The sequence below is a fragment of the Ranitomeya variabilis genome, chromosome 2 (assembly GCF_051348905.1).
Source record: "Ranitomeya variabilis isolate aRanVar5 chromosome 2, aRanVar5.hap1, whole genome shotgun sequence".
In the NCBI taxonomy this organism is placed as follows: Eukaryota; Metazoa; Chordata; class Amphibia; order Anura; family Dendrobatidae; genus Ranitomeya; species Ranitomeya variabilis.
Window position 1 is genome coordinate 638,866,235 of NC_135233.1, and position 15,082 is coordinate 638,881,316.

Consider the following 15,082-nt stretch of genomic DNA (forward strand, 5'->3'; position numbering starts at 1 on the left):
GTGAGGTCACAGACTGTAGGTTATAAAGTTGCTGGCAGGCTTCCAGGGGGGAGTTGTGAGTTTTTACCTGAAGCGACCTGACTGCGAGTGCTAATGCACTGGGATAGATGGAAACCCCCCTAGCCTGGTTGCCTGCAATGCTCTGAACAACTGTAAGTGTATTTCTCATGTTATTCCCTGTTTTTTTTATAATAACCTTGTACATATTTGCAATTGTCTCATTTGTAACATCTCTGTAAAATATTTTTGTAAAAAGCACTGCCTACATTTTTTGGGGTATATTATTTCATGCCAGTCCTTTCTCCCTGCTCTAAAAACGTACCCTAAGTCTCTTGAAGGGAAATTACGCTACTGTTTTGGGTTAGCTCCAGACCCGTTTACTCGGAGCTGGTGGCAGCTTACCGTGTGCAGGCTTTTGGGGTGTTGTTTCAGCGACTGCGGCTTGATAATTATTGTTCCTGCCTGAGTGGGAGTAGTTATCGCGTCGCTGCAGCGCGCCCCATAGCCAGTACATAGCAGGCAGCCTTTCTGGCGACTAATTACCCTAGGTGCAGTACCTAATCTGACCTGAGAGTAAGGGGGGCGCCAGAGAGCTGCAAGTGTTAAGTGGAACTGTAAGCGGGATATACACAAATCCCTGCAGTTCATGGTATATTGAAGAGCAGTGGGATACCTAAAATAAGCCCCTGCTGTAAACTAAGAGGTCAATAGCATTGTGTGTGTTTTTTTTCATCACATTGTGGCAGTGGAGGGATAACTAGGATAAGCCCCCTGCACATGTGATAGCCGTCTGTTGGTCTAAAGTCACCCCAATCCGTGACATATTGGTGGCAGTGGTCAGGAATCCCTGTGGATTTTCGTGACAAACTGCTGGCCACGGCTAAGGGATCGTGACAATTGGTGACAGTCTCGGTGTGAATCGTGACAGTTACCATTGGTTTCATTTGGTGGGTAACCATTCTATGTGATTAATACATTTCTACATACCAACAGTTGGTCATAATAAAAATTCTATTATAAAATATTCAAAATGACTTCAATCCAGGGCTGCATTTTATGTTTAGTATTGCTTTATTATTTTTTTTGCTCACTTTTATATCGCCATTGATTCTACAGTGCTTTACAAACATCAGCATTAAAGAGAACCTCTCACTTGAGTCATACTGCCATAGGTATCAGGAATCAGAGCCTGGCTTCTGGATTTCAGCCAGGAATGTGTTTCTGGACAAAGCCTTAGCATTTTAGAGAAAACATAGTTTGAAGAGCCATACTCCAGGTGATTGACAGGTCACTTCTGCTGTGTGTACATAGGTAAAGATTTGTCAAAAAAGTAGAGCAAGCATAAGCTGACCAGTAGCCCCTGACGGCCCTTATAGTTGAGTCACAGGAAAAAAGCATGCCTAGTTGCATTTGTCCGGCCAAGCTCTGATTCATGCTGCCTGGGGGTTTGGTAGCGTGATTCAGGTGACAGGTTCCCTTTAACTATTAAAGTACAATCATAGAAAAATCTTTTTTCATCAGTATTATATTGTCTCCAACATTGAAATATTCTGTAACGTTATTATTGTTAATTTTAAAACTTCATTATATCCTCTCCAACTTGAGGCCTTTGGAGCATGCTTGTCCTTCGCTCCATTCAAACAAGTGATGTGGGATCCCTGTCCTCATGATTAGTGGGGGTCAAAGTAAATTGGTGACTATGAAAAAACAGCTATAAAGGTTTCGTTAGTTACATAATATATGAACGCATTGTTTTTCATAAAGGGATTCTTTACATGTCTTAGTTGTCTACCTTAAATTTAGTATTAATCCGTTGTATTGTTTTTTTTTGTACATACTGGGAGACGCTATCCTATGTAAAGACAATATTTTAAACAGCATTTTAATAACATATAATGTGACTTGCTTTTAGAAATCTAGCATGCTAAGAGTTCATACAGGTTCATATGGATTTATTAACTATTTTTCAGTTTGTTTATAATGAAGAAATGCTCTTATTTTTTCATAAAGGTTTTTTTTTCATTTCACATGGTAAAAGATGAGTCACCGTCAATTGCATACACTTCGCTTGTTTTCCTTGAAGAGTATATGTCAGAAGATGCTCTTGACCAATGAGGTCTAAGAATGCAAACTTTTCGAAAGCACCATAGATCTTGCAGAATTTTCAAAAAACTATTTCGAAACTGAACACCGATGAAAGCATAGATCACTGGATTTAGACCACAGTGAAAATAAGCCAATGTCATTGTTATATAAAATGCGTAAGAATTCTGAATTTCCTCCTGACAGCTCAGCGTTTTAAAAGCTTTTCTGAAGAGAAGTACATTATATGGAAGTTGGCACACTAGAAATACGACGACCACAGTGACGACAACATTTATTGCTTTATGTCTTTGAGAATTTTTTGCTTGCAAGAGAGTTTTAATAATAGAGACATAGCAAAAAAGCATGACAATAAAAGGAATTAGGAATCCGACACCGACCTCAACAAGTTTCACAGCTAACTTCCATTTATAAGCTGTTAAACTTTTAGGATAAAAGGCTTCACAAACTAAGCGTTTATTGTTATCCTCATAGCAAGCACTGAAAATATATGTGATCATGGAAAGTATGCCAGAAATAATCCAGACAGAAAAGCAGAGCGCTCGCTTATAAGCCAAAGCCATTGTTCGGAGTCGAAATGACTTTGTAACTTGTACAATGGCAACGTATCGATCAATGCCCACGCATGCCAACAACAGGATGCTGCAATTGAAATTTACGGCGTAGATGAAACTTACCAATTTGCACATAAAGTCACCAAAAATCCATTGCTCGTAGTGAAACACAGCCTTGAATGGAAGGGTGAAAGTAAATAGTATGTCTGCTATGGCCATGTTGAGCAGATATATATCTGTCATGTTTTTTCTTTTCTTGTAACAACTGAATGTTATCACTACTAGTGTATTCCCCACAAGCCCAAATACAAATATAAAAGAAAATACAAGAGGGAAAAAGGTTTTCAAAAACACTCTGACAGTATTCTGATCGCAAGGTACAGCATTAGTGTCGGTCTCAGAGTCGTAATAGTAATCTGTGGTGGTGGTGGTGGTGCTGGTATTTGCCATTTTCTCTGTGGTAATTCACTGGATACTAGAATATACAAGAGAGACAATTACTACATTCTCAAAGCTTAAAATGTACATAAAATGCATTTTGTTAAAATAGGTATTCACATTTTGTATGGTATGAGTGGAGAAGATGGAGTCAATCCATGCGGAATTGGATCCAAGACGATTTTCCTTAAATTTGTAGGTCTCCGTAAGTTCGAACAGTTAGCAATTTGATTCGCAAGTATCGAGAAAAAAATAAATGCTGGTCTTTATTTCACACATTCTGATGAGTCATAAAGCGTGCTAATGAGGCCACACCCAACCAGGTGGGCTTCGCCATAATGCCATGCAGCCATCACATCACATGGTCTAGTACAGCCAATCAGGAAACTATAACAGGTAGTATAAAAGATCGAAGCTGGCCAAGCAGCGCCATTCTCTGCTATCAGAATGTAGGGACAGAGCTCATTCCTCATAGGGTTAGAAAAAGGTACTAGTATTGAAGAGCATTTACTGTAGTTGCCTCTATATGGAGAGAGAGAGGGGTAGTTGGCAGTAGCAGTACGTTTAATTGATTAATATATTCCAATTACACCTGTTCAAAAGTTTGGAATCTCTCTGTCTCTTTGCCTTTCTCCCTTTATCCCCGGCTATATTAACAATAAAACAGATTGGATTCAGTATTTAGCAGGGGTTGGCTGGGCCGGGGTACAGAGGGGCAAATGCCCCCCAGGCCGGTTCCCCAGAAGCTATTCGGGACCACTCTGCAGTCTGTTGTTTTAGAAGCTGGATGCTGGCCCTGTACATTTAAACTTGTACAAGTGCTGGCCAGATCCCTGTACGGCAGACAAGGTCACACTACATGGGCGTGTCTACAGAACTGACGTCACCCAGCGCACCTCTGGCTGGCAGGAGACAGATTTAAAAGCAGCCTGTAAAGGGCCAGCATAGGGCAAAGGTGAGGCAAGAGGTCTTTGATGTTCCCACAGTGACAGGACAAGGCTCACTTTTTTGGTATGTTCACAGCTTCTGGTCTGTCGGCAGTCACCCTGTCTGTGGCACTGTCTGATTTATTGCAACAGCTTAGATCCTCATACATATCAGGTCGCGCCGTCAGTGGGATTGATAGGCTCCAGCGTCACCCGATCTGTATGGAAGATCAGTCTGTAGCAATAACTCACAGGGAGAGTCAGATAGAGACTGTAGGTAATGTATACAGCACCCTGCACCGACTGATCCTCAACCTGCAAGACATATATATATATATATATATATATATATATATATATATATATATATACACAACCCTTGGCAAAATTATGGAATCACCAGTCTTGGAGGATGTTTATTCAGTTGTTTAATTTTGTAGAGAAAAAGCAGATCACACACATGGCACAAAACTAAAGTCATTTCAAATGGCAACTTTCTGGCTTTAAGAAACACTAAAAAAAATCAAGAGCAAAAAATGTAGTAGTCAGTAATGGTTACTTTTTATTAATCAAGCATAAGGAAAAAAAATATGGAATCACTCAATTCTGAGGAAAAAAATATGGAATCATGAAAAACAAACAAACAAAAAAAACACTCCAAAAAAATCACTAATATTTTGTTGCACCACCTCTGGCTTTTATAACAGCTTGCAGTCTCTGAGGCATGGACTTAATGAGTGTCAAACAGTACTCTTCATCAATCTGGCTCCAACTTTCTCTGCTGTTGCCAGATCAGCAGGTTGGAGCCTTGTCATGGACCATTTTCTTCAACTTCCACCAGAGATTTTCAATTAGATTGAAATCTGGACTATTTGCAGACCATGACATTGACCTTATGTTTCTTTTTTCAAGGAATGTTTTCACAGGTTTTGCTCTATGGCAGGATGCATTATCATCTTGAAAAATGATTTCATCATCCCCAAACATCCTTTCGATTGATGGGATAAGAAAAGTGTCCAAAATATCAACATAAACTTGTGCATTTATTGAAGAAGTAATGACAGCCATCTCCCCAGTGCCTTTACCTGACATGCAGCCCCATATCATCAATGACTGTGGAAATTTGCATGTTCTCTTCAGGCAGTCATCTTTATAAATCTCATTGGAGTGGCACCAAACAAAAGTTCCAGCATCATCACCTTGCCCAATGCAAATTTGTGATTCATCACTGAATATGACTTTCATCCAGTCATCCACAGTCCATGATTGCTTTTTCTTAGTCCATTGTAACCTTGTTTTATCTGTTTAGGTGTTAATAATGGCTTTCGTTTAGCTTTTCTGTATGTAAATCCCATTTTCTTTAGGCGGTTTCTTACAGTTTGGTCACAGACGTTGACTCCAATTTCTACCCATTCATTCCTCATTTGTTTTGTTGTGCATTTCCTATTTTGGAGACATATTGCTTTAAGTTTCTGGTCTTGACTAGTGTTGAGCATTCCGATACCGCAAGTATCGGGTATCGGCCGATACTTGCGGGTATCGGAATTCCGATACCGAGATCCGATACTTTTGTGGTATCGGGTATCGGTATCGAAACAACATTAATGTGTAAAATACAACATTAATGTGTAAAATAAAGAATTAAAATAAAAAATATTGCTATACTCACCTCTCCGACGCAGCCTGGACCTCACCGAGGGAACCGGCAGCGTTGTTTGCTTAAAATGCGCGCGTTTCCTGCCTCCCGCGACGTCACGGCTTCTGATTGGTCGCGTGCCGCCCATGTGGCCGCGACGCGACCAATCACAGCAAGCCGTGACGTAATTTTGAGGTCCTGGAAGCCTAATTCTAGGCATTCAGGATTTTAAAATTACGTTCCGGCTTGTGATTGGTCGCGTCGCGGTCACATGGGCGACACGACCAATCACAAGCCGTGACGTCACGGGAGGCAGGACACGCGCGCATTTTAAAATTACGTCACGGCTTGTGATTGGTTGCGTGCCGCCCATGTGGCCGCGACGCGACCAATCACAGCAAGCCGTGACGTAATTTCAGGTCCTGAATGCAGAAATAGGCATTCAGGACCTGAAATTACGTCACGGCTTGCTGTGATTGGTCGCGTCGCGGCCACATGGGCGGCACGCAACCAATCACAAGCCGTGACGTAATTTTAAAATGCGCGCGTGTCCTGCCTCCCGTGACGTCACGGCTTGTGATTGGTCGCGTCGCCCATGTGACCGCGACGCGACCAATCACAAGCCGGAACGTAATTTTAAAATCCTGAATGCCTAGAATTAGGCTTCCAGGACCTCAAAATTATGTCACGGCTTGCTGTGATTGTTCGCGTCACGGCCACATGGGCGGCACGCGACCAATCACAAGCCGTGACGTCACGGAAGGAAGGAAACGCGCGCATTTTAAGCACAGAACGCTGCCGGTTCCCTCGGTGGGGTCCAGGCTGCGTCGGAGAGGTGAGTATAGCAATATTTTTTATTTTAATTCTTTATTTTACACATTAATATGGTTCCCAGGGCCTGAAGGAGAGTTTCCTCTCCTTCAGACCCTGGGAACCATCAGGAATACCGTCCGATACATGAGTCCCATTGACTTGTATTGGTATCGGGTATCGGTATCGGATTATATGCGATACTTTGCCGGTATCGGCCGATACTTTCCGATACCGATACTTTCAAGTATCGGACGGTATCGCTCAACACTAGTCTTGAAGCTTTGATGTCTTCCTTGGTCTACCAGTATGTTTGCCCTTAAAAACCTTCCCATGTTGTTTGTATTTGGTCCACATTTTAGACACAGCTAACTGTGAACAACCAACATCTTTTGCAACATTGCGTGAAGATTTACCCTAAATACATAAAATGAGAATAATGGGGATAGGGGAAAATGTGTAAGTGGGTTAAGAGCTGGCTCAGGGATAGGAAACAAAGGGTGGTTATTAATGGAGCACACTCGGACTCAGTTGCAGTTAGCAGTGGGGTACCACAGGGGTCAGAAATGGCCCCTCTTCTTTTTAACATATTTATTAATGATCTTGTAGGGGGCATACAGAGCAGAATTTCAATATTTGCAGATGACACTAAACTCTGCAGGGTAATCAATACAGGGGAGGACAGTTTTATGTGCTTAATTCTAAAACTCTGGACAAAACTGTCAATGAAAAAGAACGGGGTGTATGGGTGGATGACAAACTGACATTTAGTGGCCAGTGTCAGACAGCTGCTACAAAGGCAAATAAAAAATGGGATGCATTAAAAGAGGCATAGATGCTCATGAGGAGAACATAATTTTACCTCTATACAAGTCATTAGTGCGACCACACTTAGAAAACTGTGTACAGGTCTGGTCTCCGGTGTATAAGAAAGACATAGCTGAACTAGAGCGGGTGCAGAGAAGAGCAACCAAGGTTATTAGAGGACTGGGGGGTCTGCAATACCAAGATAGGTTATTACACTTGGGGCTATTTAGTTTGGAAGAACGCAGGCTAAGGGGTGATCTTATTTTAATGTATAAATATATGAGGGGACAGTACAAATACCTTTCTGATGATCTTTTTAATCATAGACCTGAGACAGGGACAAGGGGGCATCCTCTACGTCTGGAGGAAAGAAGGTTTAACCCCTTAACGACCGCCGATACGCCTTTTAACGGCGGCCGCTAAGGGTACTTAAACCACAGCGCCGTTAATTAACGGCGCTGTGGAAAAAGTGAATAGCGCCCCCCAGAGTCGGATTTTCTCTGGGGTCTCGGTTGCCGAGGGTAGCCGAGACCCCAGAGAACATGATTCGGGGGGTTTTTACCGACCCCCGAGTTGCGATCGCCGGTAATTAACCGTTTACCGGCGGTCGCAACAAAAAAAAAAAAAACGCGATGTGCCGTTTAATTTCTCTGTCCTCCGATGTGATCGCACATTGGGGGACAGAGAAATGTGGTCCTCGATGGCCCCCAATAGCCCCCCAATACTTACCTACCTCCCCCGGTGCTCCTCGTGTCTCCCCATGGGCGCCGCCATCTTTTTTCCGGGAAAAAATGGCGGGCGCACGCGCAGTACGCCCGCCGCCCGGCACCCGGATGTTCTTTGGGGTCTCGGCTGCCGGGGGTAGCCGAGACCCCAAAGAACATGATCGGGGTCGATTTGCACCGACCCCTGCTTTGCGATCGCCGGTAATTAACAGTTTACCGGCGACCGCAAAAAAAAAAAAAAAAAAAAAGCGATCAGTTATTTCTCTGTCCTCTGATGTGATCGCACATCAGAGGACAGAGAAATAGGGGGATTCGGGGACCCTATCATACTCACCCGGGGTCCCTGGGTCCTCTTCTGTCTTCTCCTGCCAGCCGGCTTTTTCATCATGGCGGGCGCATGCGCAGTGCGCCCGCCATCTGCTGCCATCTGCCGGCCGGCAGGAGAAGACAAGTTGGGGCTAAAATTAGGGTTAGGGTTAGGGTTAGGGTTAGAGTTAGGGTTAGGGTTGGGGCTAAATTTAGGGTTAGGGTTAGGGCTAGGGTTAGGGTTAGGCTACTTTCACACTAGCGTTTTTTGGCTTCCGTCGCAATGCGTCGTTGGAGAAAAAACGCATCCTGCAAAAGTGCTTGCAGGATGCGTTTTTTCTCCATTGGCTTGCATTAGCGACGCATTGCGACGGATTGCCACATGTCGCATCCGTCGTGCGACGGATGCGTCGTGCTTCGGCAGACCGTCGACACAAAAAAAACTACATGTAACTTTTTTGTGCGACGTGTCCTACATATTTCAGTGCCACGTGCCACGTATTTAAGTGACACGTGCCACGTATCAAAGTGCCACGTGCCACATATTTCAGTGCCACGTATCAAAGTGCCACGTGCCACGTATCAAAGTGCCACGTGCCACGTATCAAAGTGCCACGTGCCACGTATCAAAGTGCCACGTGCCACGTATCAAAGTGCCACGTGCCACATATTTCAGTGCCACGTGCCACGTATCAAAGTGCCACGTGCCACGTATAAAAGTGCCACGTGCCACGTATCAAAGTGCCACGTGCCACGTATCAAAGTGCCACGTGCCACGTATCAAAGTGCCACGTGCCACATATTTCAGTGCCACGTGCCACGTATCAAAGTGCCACGTGCCACGTATCAAAGTGCCACGTGCCACATCTTTCAGTGCCACGTGCCACATATTTAAGTGACACGTGCCACGTATCAAAGTGCCACGTATCACGTATTTCAGTGCCACGTATTTAAGTGACACGTATCACGTATAAGTGCCACGTGTCACGTATTTAATTGCCACATATTTAAGTGCCACGTATCAAGATTTTCCATGGAGAACAGACACATCCAGAGATATGTCTGCTCTCCACGGCTGCAGCAACACACTGACAGGAGCCATAGTTCCTGTCGGTGTGTCACTGCGCATGCGCGAGCGAGTTTACCGGCGGTCATTGACCCCGGCACTCTCGCTTAACGGCAGTGCTGCGTGGGAAAGTTCAACGCAGCTGTACTGCTGTTAACCGAGACGCCGGAGTCATTGAACTCCGGAACAGTACGCGATACACTGCTAGGAGCTTCGCTCCTGGCAGTGTATCGCCGGAGAGCAGCCGATCGGCGTGGGACACTCGTTTTATGGATTCTGCGGACAGGGAGTATGAATTTGGTTTATTATTTTTGGATTTTTTCCTGGAGGATCGAGGGCTTCACCTACAAGTGTGCTGTTGGTGAGTATATACTCTGTGTTATATGTTGTATGTACTGTGTGTCATGTATGTGTATTGTGTGTAGGTGTTTTGTGTAACTTTACAATTGTGCTAAGTCGCCGGACACAGGGACAACTCTCCCATCCTAATACCGGATGGGAGTAGTAGTCCCATACGGCGACTTAGCACAATGGTGGCACTAGCGTCGCATGGGGACACACACACGCACACACACGCACACACACGCACACACACACACAGAAGGACTCCATGCTGCTTCACTGGGGGGCGGGGGCTTCCCTCTTCCTGTCCGACGTCACGTCCGGTCCTGGGTGTCAACCCCTCCGTACAAAGACGCCGACACCCAGGACAAAGGCGCTGTGTGTGGAAGGTAATATGGGGCCCTAGGGGGATACGCAGACACGCCGCTGCGTAAAGAATTGACATGTCAATTCTTTTTACGCCGGCGTGTTTGCAGACAAAAGCGCCGCGTTTTTTTGCGGTGTGTCTGAACGGCAAAGTGAATTTCTCATTCACTTTGCCGGCAGACGAAAATGACATTGCGCATTTTTGAAAAGCGCCCGCAAAATAGCGCTCAAAAATGCGCTATGTCTGAAAGTAGCCTAAGGCTTCTTTCACACTTGCGTCGGTACGGGGCGGTCGCAATGCGTCGGCCCGATGTACCGACGCACGTTGTGAAAATTGTGCACAACGTGGGCAGCGGATGCAGTTTTTCAACGCATCCGCTGCCCAGTCTATGTCCTGGGGAGGAGGGGGCAGAGTTACGGCCACGCATCCGCGGAAATGGCGGACGCGACGTACAAAAAAAAGGTTACATTGAACTTTTTTTGTGACGACGGGGGCTAAAGTTATGGTTAGGGTTGGGGCTAAAGTTAGGGTTAGAGTTGGGATTAGGGTTAGGGTTTGGATTAGGGTTGGGATTAGTGTTACGTTTGGGATTAGGGTTGGGATTAGGGTTGGGATTAGGGTTAGGGGTGTGTTGGATTTAGGGTTTTGATTAGGGTTATGGTTAGGGTTGAGATTAGGGCTGTTTTGGGGTTAGGGTTGTGATTATCGTTAGGGTTGTGATTAGGATTATGGATCGGGTTGAGATTAGGGTTAGGGCTGTGTTGGGGTTAGGGTTGGAGTTAGAATTGGGGGGTTTCCACTGTTTAGGTACATCAGGGGGTCTCCAAACACGACAGCCAATTTTGCGCTAAAAAAGTCAAATGGTACTCCCTCCCTTCTGAGCTCTGCCGTGCGCCCAAACAGTGGTTTACCCCCACATATGGGGCATCAGCGTACTCGGGATAAATTGGACAACAACTTTTGGGGTCCAATTTCTCCTGTTACCCTTGTGAAAATAAAAACTTGGGGGCTAAAAATCTTTTTTGTTGGAAAAAAATATATTTTTTTATTTTCACTACTCTGCATTATAAATTTCTGTGAAGCACTTGAGCTTTCAAAGTTCTCACCACATATCTAGATAAGTTCCTTAGGGGGTCTAGTTTCCAAAATTTGGTCACTTGTGGGGGTTTCTACTGTTTAGGTACATTAGGGGTCTGCAAACGCAACATAACGCCCGCAGACAATTCTATCAAAGTCTGCATTGCAAAATGGCGCTCCTTCCCTTCCGAGCTCTGCCGTGCGCCCAAACAGTGGTTTACCCCCACATATGGGGTACCAGCATACTCAGGACAAATTGGACAACAACTTTTGGGGTCCAATTTCTCTTGTTACCCTTGTGAAAATAAAAATTTGGGGGCTAAAAAAATCTTTTTTGTGGGAAAAAAAATATTTTTTATTTTCACTACTCTGCATTATAAACTTCTGTGAAGCACTTGGGCATTCAAAGTTCTCACCACATATCTAGATAAGTTCCTTGGGGGGTCTATTTTCCAAAATGGGGTCACTTGTTGGGGGTTTCTACTGTTTTGTTACATTAGGGGTCTGCAAAGGCAACATAACGCCCGCAGACAATTCTATCAAAGTCTGCATTCCAAAATGGCACTCCTTCCCTTCCGAGCTCTGCCATGCGCCCAAACAGTGGTTTACCCCCACATATGGGGTACCAGCATACTCAGGACAAATTGGACAACAACTTTTGGGGTCCAATTTCTCTTGTTACCCTTGTGAAAATAAAAACTTGGGGGCTAAAAAATCTTTATTGTTAAAAAATATATATTTTTTATTTTCACGACTCTGCATTATAAACTTCTGTGATGCACTTGGGCATTCAAAGTTCTCACTACACATCTAGATAAGTTCCATGGGGGGTCTAGTTTCCAAAATGGGGTCACTTTTGGGGGGTTTCTGCTGTTTAGGCACATCAGGGGCTCTCCAAACGCGACATGGCGTCCGATCTCAATTCCAGTCAATTTTGCATTGAAAAGTCAAATGGCGCTCCTTTGCTTCCGAGCTCAGCCATGCGCCCAAACAGTGGTTTACCCCCACATATGGGGTGTCGGCGTACTCAAGACAAATTGTACAACAGCTTCTGGGGTCCATTTTCTCCTGTTACCCTTGGTAAAATAAAAATTTGGAGGCAAAAAGATCATTTTTGTAGAAAAAATGCGATTTTTTTATTTTCACGGCTCTACGTTATAAACTTCTGTGAAGCACCTGGGGGTTTAAAGTGCTCACCACACATCTAGATAAGTTCCTTAAGGGGTCTAGTTTCCAAAATGGTGTCATATGTGGGGGGTCTCTACTGTTTAGGCACATCAGCGGCTCTCCAAACGTGACATGGCGTCCGATCTCAATTCCAGCCAATTCTACATTGAAAAAGTAAAACGACACTCCTTCTCTTCCAAGCTCTGCGGTGCGCCCAAACAGTGGTTTACCCCCATATATGGGGTATCGACGTACTCAGGAGAAATTGCACAACAACTTTTGTGGTCTAATTTCTCCTGTTACCCTTGTGAAAATAAAAATTTGGGGGCAAAAAGATCATTTTTGTAGAAAAAATGAAATTTTTTATTTTCACGGCTCTACGTTATAAACTTCTGTGAAGCACTTGGGGGTTCAAAATGCTCACCACACATCTAGATAAGTTCCTTGGGGGGTCTAGTTTCCAAAATGGTATCACTTGTGGGGGGTTTCCACTGTTTAGGCACATCAGGGACTCTCCAAACGCGACATGGCATCCGATCTCAATTCCAGCCAATTCTGCATTGAAAAAGTCAAACGGTGCTCCTTCACTTCCAAGCTCTGCGGTGCGCCCAAACAGTGGTTTACCTCCACATATGGGGTATCGACGTACTCAGGAGAAATTGCACAACAACTTTTGTGGTCTAATTTCTCCTGTTACCCTTGTGAAAATAAGAATTTGTGGGCGAAAAAATCATTTTTGTGAAAACAAATGCGATTTTTTATTTTCACGGCTCTACGTTATAAACTTCTGTGAAGCACTTGGGGGTTCAAAGTGCTCACCACACATCTAGATAAGTTCCTTGGGGGGTCTAGTTTCCAAAATGGTGTCACTTGTGGGGGGTTTCCACTGTTTAGGCACATTAGGGGCTCTCCAAACGCGACATGGCGTCCGATCTCAATTCCAGCCAATTCTGCATTGAAACAGTCAAACGGTGCTCCTTCACTTCCAAGCTCTGCGGTGCGCCCAAACAGTGGTTTACCTCCACATATGGGGTATCGGCGTACTCAGGAAAAATTGCACAACAAAATTTGTGGTTAAATTTCTGTTTTTACACTTGTGAAAATTAAAAAAAATGGTTCTGAAGTAAAATGTTTGCAAAAAAAAGTAAAATGTTAATTTTTTTCTTCCTCATTGTTTTAGTTCCTGTGAAGTACGTAAAGGGTTAATAAACTTCTTGAATGTGGTTTTGAGCAGCTTGAGGGGTGCAGTTTTTAGAATGGTGTCACACTTGGTTATTTTCTATCATATAGACCCCTCAAAATCACTTCAAAGGTGATGTGGTCCCTAAAAAAAACATGGTGTTGTAAAAATGAGAAATTGCTGGTCAACTTTTAACCCTTATAACTCCCTAACAAAAAAAAAAATTGTTTCCAAAATTGTGCTGATGTAAAGTAGACATGTGAGAAATGTTATTTATTAACTATTTTTTGTGACATATCTCTCTGATTTAAGGGCATAAAAATACAAAGTTTGAAAATTGCAAAATTTTAAAAATTTTCGCCATATTTCCATTTTTTTCATAAATAATCGCAAGTAATATCGAAGAAATGTTACCACTAACTTGAAGTACAACATGTCACGAAAAAACAATCTCAGAATCAGCGGGATCCGATAAAGCGTTCCAGAGTTATAACCTCATAAAGTGACACTGGTCAGAATTGTAAAAATTGGCTCGGTCATTAAGTACCAAATTGGCTCTGTCACTAAGGGGTTAAGCATAATAACAGACGCGGATTCTTTACTGTAAGAGCAGTGAGACTATGGAACTCTCTGCCGTATGATGTTGTAATGAGTGATTCATTACTACAATTTAAGAGGGGACTGGATGCCTTTCTTGAAAAGTATAATGTTACAGGGTATATACACTAGATTCCTTGATAGGGCGTTGATCCAGGGAACTAGTCTGATTGCCGTATGTGGAGTCGGGAAGGAATTTTTTCCCCAATGTGGAGCTTACTCTTTGACACATGGTTTTTTTTGTCTTCCTCTGGATCAACATGTTAGGGCATGTTAGGTTAGTCTATGGGTTGAACTAGATGGACTTCAAGTCTTCCTTCAACCTTAATAACTATGTTACTCTGTTGATAATCCTCTCCTTTGTTTCAATTCACATCTCTCGTGTTGGAGCCATGATTCATGTCAGTCCACTTGGTGCAACAGCTCTCCAAGGTGTGATCACTCCTTTCTAGCTGCAGACTAACAAGCAGATCTAATTTGATGCAGGTGTTATTTTTGGGTATGAAAATTTATAGGGTGATTCCATAATTTTTTCCTCAGAATTGAGTGATTCCATAATTTTTTCCCGACGCTTGGTTAAAAAAGTAACCATTACTGACTACCACATTTTTTGTTCTTGATCTCTTTTAGTGTTTCTTAAAGCCAGAAAGTTGCCAGTTGAAATGACTTTAGTTTTGTGCCAGGTCTGTGATCTGATTTTTTTTCTACAAACTGAATGAACATCTTCCAAGGCCGATGATTCCATAATTTTTTCCAGCGGTTGCATATATATATATGTATGTGTATGTATATATATATATATATATATATATATATATATATATATATATATATACACTCACTGGCCACTTTATTAGGTACACCTGTCCAACTTCTTGTTAACACTTAATTTCTAATCAGCCAATCACATGGCGGCAACTCAGTGCATTTAGGCATGTAGACATGGTCAAGACAATCTCCTGCAGTTCAAACCGAGCATCA

At 43.4% G+C, this 15,082-nt stretch overlaps 1 protein-coding gene across 2 annotated transcripts in view; it reads right to left on the bottom strand.

Annotated features, from left to right (window-relative positions):
• Window positions 1–1,024: 1,024 nt before the first annotated feature.
• Window positions 1,025–15,082, bottom strand: part of CCR6 (C-C motif chemokine receptor 6) — a 132,466-nt gene continuing 118,408 nt past the window's right edge. Inside the window, exons 1-2 of one of the 2 annotated variants that reach the window (XM_077292792.1) lie at window positions 3,216–3,352; window positions 1,025–3,132 (exon numbers count right to left, since the gene is read on the bottom strand). In XM_077292792.1, coding sequence (XP_077148907.1) covers window positions 2,025–3,107 — 1,083 coding nt within the window. In that variant the 5' untranslated portion in view covers window positions 3,108–3,132; window positions 3,216–3,352 and the 3' untranslated portion in view covers window positions 1,025–2,024. Of the gene's footprint in view, window positions 3,133–3,215; window positions 3,353–15,082 lie in introns of those variants that run through there. The other variant, XM_077292791.1, reaches the window with a different exon arrangement.